Source organism: Tasmannia lanceolata, unplaced genomic scaffold, assembly GCF_043159265.1.
Source record: "Tasmannia lanceolata isolate RefF3 unplaced genomic scaffold, GAP_Taslan_0.1 ptg000002l, whole genome shotgun sequence".
Classification (NCBI taxonomy): Eukaryota; Viridiplantae; Streptophyta; class Magnoliopsida; order Canellales; family Winteraceae; genus Tasmannia; species Tasmannia lanceolata.
The window spans coordinates 33399422-33406854 of NW_027518679.1; the positions used below are offsets into that span (position 1 = coordinate 33399422).

Below are 7433 nucleotides of genomic sequence, written 5' to 3' on the forward strand. Positions count from 1 at the left end.
CTGATTCTTAGCCATGGAGCTCAACTCATTATAGCAACCATCCATTCACTACTAGCAGCTGATGAGAGTACTTCCCTAATAGAAGTCTACACTCATCATCATCAATCGGAGTGCACATGAAAAACTATCTTCTTCAATTTCAAAATGACGACGAGGAATGTTTCCATGTTTACTCCTACACACTATAGGATCTTGGGGATTTAGTGGTATACTCCCACTAGGTTGAAGATCGCTCTCACTTTCTTCAGCGATTATGGGATGAGAAACTAATTTCCAACCCTCGTCTGAAGATGGTAAGGTGTCTTCCTCCTCCAACTCATAGAGGTCAAGATCCTTATTAGTGTCGCCTATGCTAAGAAAATCATTGTGAATGAAATTGATATCGCATGACTCTACTTCAGTCATTCCTCCACCGGGATGTTCACCAAACATCACATAGCCATTGGAGTTCTCAGAATATCTTATAAAGATATGGTTTCAAGCTCTAGGTCCAAGTTTCCCATACTTATGGGAAAGGTTGTGAACATAGCCTGCCGATCCCCATGGGATCAAATGCTCAAGATTGGGCTTTTCACCATTCCAAAGTTCATATGGGGTGGAGGGAACTAATTAGGAAGGTAGTCTATTAAGTATGTAGGCAGCAGTCAAGATAGCATCCCCCCAAAAGGATATTGGGAGGTTGGCCTACGCCATATGAACCTAACCATATCCAATAAGGTTCTATTTCTCCTTTCCGCTACACCATTTTGTTGCGGAGTGCGAGGAATAGTAAGTTGTCTGCGTATCCCTTTCTCCTTATATAGTTCCTTGAACTGATCCGATAAGTACTCTCGTCCACGGTAAGTACGGAGAGCCTTTAAACTCTTTTCTTTCTGATTCTCAACCTCTGCTATAAAGTGTTTGAAACAATCTAAAGCTTCATAGCGGTGAGCTATCAAATAGACATAACCGTATCGCGTGTAATCATCTATCAAAGTAAGGAAGTAAGAGGCGCCATGGCGTGCCTTTACATTCATAGGTCCGCATATATCCGAATGAACTAGTTCTAAAGGTTGAGTAGCTCTTTTTGCCTTTCCAAAAGGCTTTCTATATGCTTTACCAGCTAAACAAGGCTCACATATAGGTAGAGTGACCTTGGCGAGTTGGCCTAATAGGCATTCTCTAGCCAATCGGGTCATTCTATCCTGTCCTATATGTCCTAGTCTAGCATGCTAAATAATAGAATCATTTTGTTTATTATTACCATCAACCACACAAGATATAGAGGAAATTGAATCAATTAAAACTAATTTAAAGAAATTATCCACAAGCAAACCATGTCCATAAACTACGTCATCTAAAAGATGTCCAACCTATCACTAACAAAACTGAAAGAAAATCCTAAAGCAAGAAGAGCTATAACTGAAAGTAGATTATGCTGAACTCCAGGAGCATAGAGCACATCGTGTAGTAGTAGTGTGCGTCTAGATCGCAATGAGAGTTGATAGGCCAACTCCAAGTACTTCTTCACTAGTACCGTTACCCATGTAGACTCTCTGGGTGCCTACTGCCGATAATCTACAAAGCCTCCTCGATCTCGAGCTACATGTTTTGTTGCTCCTATGTCTACAATCCATTCAGGGAGAGTGTGAGCAACTAAAACATGAGAACATACATAAATGGAGAGAACATAAATAAATGGAGAACACACATAAATGGAGAGAGAGTTAGGGTAAGATGGTACCTCCTTCAGCTCAGTGCACTCACGAGGGAAGTGACACAGCTTGCCACAATTGTAGCACTTTATCTTGGACTTGTCTTTTTTTCCACCATGCTTGCCTCTACGGCGCTTGGCTATCTTTCCTACCTTAGGTGCAAGATTCCTTGTGTTGTTCTGCCTACCCTTATTGCTTTGTCCTTTGCACTTAGGCTCAGATGCCTGACACTTGCCACCTTGGGCGATAAAAGCAGTGGTACGGGTCGCCTCTTGGCGCTCCGCTTATAATTCCACATGTCGTGAGATTTCAACAAAATTCATAATGTTGTCATTGTGGGTCATAATTTGCTTCATGTGGGTCCACGAGTCGGGCAGGGACCTAATCACAGCCTGGACCCGCTGCTCATCAGTAAGAACATTCCCAGTACTCTTAAGATCACGTATCATAGCTGACATCACCCTAAGGTGCTCAGACATAGTGTGGTTGGGATTCTTACTGTAACCCTCAAATTTCAGGGTAAGGCTTCTAAGCCAACTAGTTGAGGTACCACCAAAGTCAAATTTTAGCTGGTCCCTCATGGCCCTAGCAATGGGATGGTTCTCATAGTCCCCAATAAGATCATCATGCATGATGCTTAATGTAGTAAAACACACGCTACGATCTTTCTTGAACCAAGCCTGGTAGGCTTCAAGATCACGACGGTGTTGGGCCTTAGTTCCTTCAGGAGGTGAGTCCATGGTAATGGTCAAGTGTTCCATAAGATCTTGCTCATTAAGCAGATATTGGATCTTCCTATGCCAGATGTCATAATTTGTTCCTACTAGTTTTTCACCGTTAGTAAGGTCTGCAACCACACTCTTTGTAGCCATTGATTCACTACATTCAAAATGCGCAAGGAATGACATTAGTTACATGTGTTTTTCATTTGTTCCAAAAATCCAATTGCAAAACACAATCTTTTCCTACAACACGAGATCGAAAATTTGTAATAAACTCGTAATCATCTCTCATGTGTGTAGTTAAGGAATATGTTTTTCCAATTGATTTTGAACAATATGTATATATTGGTAGGAACAAACATCTCCCTTATACTATCCACAATCCTTGATTATTAATTAACAACATACAATCATATATCCAAAAGAATTGCGCCATACAACAAGTGCACATGGGCTCAGTTCGTAGAGCCCAATTGGCAGTCTTAGAACTCATGCTAAGATGACCCTACATGCATAATGTTTGGCGCGAAACACATCCCCTTACAAGGCTTCCAAATAATAATTACAACCTTTAAATAAAATATTACAACTTTGGAACAAACCCACTACAAATGATCTAATAACAAATAAATCAACATGGGAATGCCGTGCTTCAGATTATGCTTAGTAGAACCATCTTAGAACATACACCAAACAACATGAGTTCTTTTTCGAGTGCTAATTAAAAGAAAAAAAAAACACCTATCCATTTGTCCTAAATCTAACATGTTTGCACACAACATCAACAATAATCATAAAGGCTTAAAAATGGATGGTCCAACCTCATTCAACCCCAAAGGGAGTGGGTCGTATGAACTTGCAAATAGGGACTGTTATTAGTAAAGTCTAATCCATAAAGTACTATACACTTTTTGAGGGCGATAGCCCCCGACCCGAATTTTTTTAAGGTATTTTTCAATGAAACATGATTATTTCGGCTTGTCTTTCCCAGTAGTTTAACCGTTAGATCAACACGCAGATTAAACGGCGTATTCACCTAATGATCCTTAACTGGAAAAACAAGTTCAGATTTGTAATGAGTTGTTCGACAATTACCAACAACGATCAAAGTTACTCTTCAAAAACACATCTTCAAGGGTCGGTCCTTAAAAAAAATTACCTTAGATGTATTTTAATTATCAAACATGCGATATCATGGTGAATCATCAAGTGTGACGATTGCTCTGATACCAATGTTATAAAAAATAAGCAATCACTAACCATCTTGTACACAGAGGGTTAGCAAGTCATACCTTATTTGCGCAACCCAAACGCGGAAGTGAGGATCTTGATGTTACGAGCCTGTTGATATCGCAATCGATCCGGTAACGATCTCGTTGTTTGTCATAGCAGAGACTACTAGAGTTGCTCATTCGTTCTTCACGATCACAAACCCGAGAGCCTACGGATGATGGCTATAGAGAGAGTAGGGAGAGAGAGAACGAAACTTGGGAGAGAAAAGGAGGAGATTGGGCATCTCATGATATCTTCTTTTCTAGAGATATTGACTACTTATATAATAATAGTAGTCTTAGGATTATAAGGCTCCTTCTCAAGATAGGAGTCTAGGAATCCCACCCAAGACCAATTCTAATTGCTTATCAAGATAAGCCAAAATGAGAGTTCTAATATCTCATGATAACTAATTGGATTTATCCATTTAGCTTGTTGGGGGCCCACCACCTATGTGGGCGTTTCTTTGGGTTACGGGTAAACCAATCCTTATCCCAATAGGTATAAAGAGGGAAGACCGAGGAAAGGATAAAAAGCACCTTCCTAAGAAATTCAAGAAAAATTCCTCTTTTTTGCGGACTTTGGCTTGATTTCATATGGAGAGGACAAGGTTGACACGCCGGCAATGATTAATTAGGAGATATCCCTGGGAGTCTCCATAGATTTCAATGCTTTGTTGGCAACCAAACAAGAAATTTTGTTCACATGGCACTCAAATGGCTAGCAAAATCCCTAAGCCTCCCTGGCTCTGAGCAAAAGACATCCTCTTAAAAAAAAACAAAACAAAAGACATCCTCTTATAAAGTCATAAGATATTATATGATGAATGGACATATAAACACATTTTGAGGAGCTGCTGTTGGATCAAATACCAAGGATGAGATGATGAGTAAGTGTTTATATGGCCCTTCATCATATAATTTCTCATAAAGTCATCTGTCATTGGATCATATATCAAGGGCGACAGGGGCAGAGGCAGGAAATTACACTTGGGTGGGGGCAACCCTATGTTATATGTGGCTCCGCTCCTAAAGGGTGACACCTTAATTATGTGCAGCTACGTAGTGACACAGTATGAAAACTACTATTTGAAACCTACTAAAATTGGGAATTTATATGATAAGCGGGAGTGCAAAGTGCGACCAACTGGTTCATTAGTTTGACCACACGACAACCTAATTGGATGTTTAGTATAAAGCCGTTCATAGTTTACCTGCAAATAATTGTGGAAACAAAAAAGTTATTAAGACAAATTTTTCCTACAATCCAAACAGGCCTAAAAGATGATAAATTTTGGGCGATGATTTTTTTGCCCCCCTTAGGATAATCCCCCCACCCCTCCATTTAACTTGATTTGACATCAAAAAGTATTAAAAGTCTGCCCACAATTCACGCTAATAGGGGTTGGAGTCGGGGGTGCGCAGGATTTACCCCTGCACACAAGTCATTTGGCGTGGGGGAGGGTGGGGGGTAACTCCATGTTATATGTGGCTCCACCCCTAAAGAGTGACACCTTAATTATGTGCAGCTACGTGCGACACTGTATGAAAACTCATATTTGAGACCTCCTAAAATTGGGATTTATATGATAAGTGGGTGTGCAAAGTGTGACCAACTGATTCAATAGTTTGACCAGACGACAATCTAATTGGATTTTTAGTATAAATCCCTTAAAATTTATAGTTTACCTATAAATAAGTGTGGAAACAAAAGAAGTTATCAAGACAAATTTTTCCTGCAATCCAAACAGGACTAAAAGATGATAAATTTTGGGCGATGACTGTTTCGCCCCCTTAGGGTATTCCACATCAAAAAGCGTTAAAAGTCTGCCCACAATTCACGTTAACGGGAGGTGCATTATCCTACAGGGAGGGCGAAGAAATCATCTCCCTAAATTTTTTAGAAAAATGCTTACACGAAAGTCTCTTTTCCTCCAAAAGACACTTATTGTACGGCGATGACACTTGAAAGGGAAGGGGGGCAATTGCCCCCTATAGACACCCCATTTTGACCGAACCCTAAACCTCTTTGTGTAAATAGAAAACCCACCAAATCAATTAATTAGGGCCTCAAATTTCACCTTATTGTAGGTTAGGGTCCCGGCTAGGTCCCTGCAAAATTTTATCAAAATTCGAGCAAAAATGCCTAATAAGACGATTCTAACTACGAGTCGAGTTAGAATAATAGTGTAAATAGGAGAGTGTATTAGCCATTAACTTAGCCAGCTTTTACACTAGAGTGAAAAGGGGGGTGATTTAGTTAATTACACTAAAAAAACTTAGCTTAGGATGTAAGCTACCTTTAAAGGGGGTGAATTATCCCACTCTAATTTTCTACCTAATTTCTTTTCAAGACCACCCATTTTCAGCAAAATCAAATATAAAATACATAGGAGGGGTGTCTTAGGGTAATAGAAGGGGATAAAATTATGTTTACTTAAAAATTTCTCCTTAGACCATCCTTTCGCAACCAAAACCAAAGAAATTTTTTTGAAAATGGGTTGTCCTATAAACTAATGGGGGACAAAAAAAGGAAAAACTCTATAAATAGAGCCTTTGGGCTCTCATTTGAAAAAAAAATTAGGGCTCTTAATTTAATTTTAGAGAGAGGGAGAGAGAGCTTTCTAGAGAGAGAAGATTCTAGAGAGAGAAAGAGAGAATTTTAGAGAAAGAAGGAGATCTAGAGAGAGAAAGAAGGAGGAGAAGAAGATTTCAAGGAAAGATCCAAGAGCAGAGCACAAGGTTAGTAGATTTTGAGTTTTCTTTAAAAATTTAACATAAAATGGAAAATCTAAGTGGAAAATGCTTAAAAATTATTAGATATAGCAACGTAGGACTAAAATCTACCAAAATATATTTAAAAATATATCTCATATAAAGATCTAAAGCAATTCACCATAGATTTTGGGTTCTAGTTGAATTTCAATGTGAAAATGACAATATAAAGTGCTGTCCAGGTTCTTTTTGCCATATTCATCAATTTTTCGGTTGAAATTCATGAAAATTTCACACGTGGAGGTGTAGAGCTCGTTGAGATCTTTGATTTGGCTATAATGGCCTAAAATTGGCCAAGAAACGAAGAAGTGATGCCAATTTTAAGATTTCAGCTGAAAATTAGGGTTAAAATGGTAAATTCTTGAATGATTTTTGTGAAAATTTTTAGATTTGATGTGTTAGGCTTTGGAATTCAAAAATTTATGTGTTAATGTGTGTGAATATCTAGTGAAAACCATAATAGATATAGGGTTTTGATGTGATGCTCTTGTAAGAAGTTAAAAAACTTAAAAAATATATGATGTCCAGATTTGTTTTTGAGTTTTTCACTAAAATTCGGTTAGAACTGAGTGTTGTACTTCACATAAGAGTTGTAGAGCTTGTCGAGATCTTCGATTTGGAATATCGCGGCCCAAATTTGGCAAAAGGATGAGAGAGTTATGCTCTTTTTAAGTTTCAGCCATTCAATGTGATAATTTTTTTGTTTTTAGAAATTTATTGCGTCGAGTAACTTCTTGGCCACTTCTGGATGGATTCGGTCGGAGCCGTAGAAGACAAAGTTGTTCATTATAAGATTTTCTAAAACTTTGTCATTCTGTGTATTTTCCCAGAAACAATATGTGGCGTGTCAAAAGTTACTTTCAAAATTCCAGTTTTCTGGAAAAACTGTGTTTGCTGTAACAGCAGCTTATCAGTCATTTTTGAAGCACTTCTGGCTGGATCTGGGCGGAGCCGAAGAATAATTTTTTTTT

General features: G+C 38.6%; 1 protein-coding gene across 1 annotated transcript; it reads right to left on the reverse strand.

Annotated features, from left to right (window-relative positions):
* Positions 1-1978: 1978 nt before the first annotated feature.
* On the reverse strand, positions 1979-2566 carry LOC143890792 (uncharacterized). Its single transcript, XM_077395476.1, has one exon. The coding sequence runs from the start codon at positions 2564-2566 to the stop codon at positions 1979-1981; it is 588 nt and encodes a 195-aa protein (XP_077251591.1).
* Positions 2567-7433: the final 4867 nt, after the last annotated feature.

Bases quoted from the DNA above. Each gene is read 5' to 3' on its own strand.
- LOC143890792 (XM_077395476.1), bottom strand. From the start codon at position 2,566: ATGGCTACAAAGAGTGTGGTTGCAGACCTTACTAACGGTGAAAAACTA.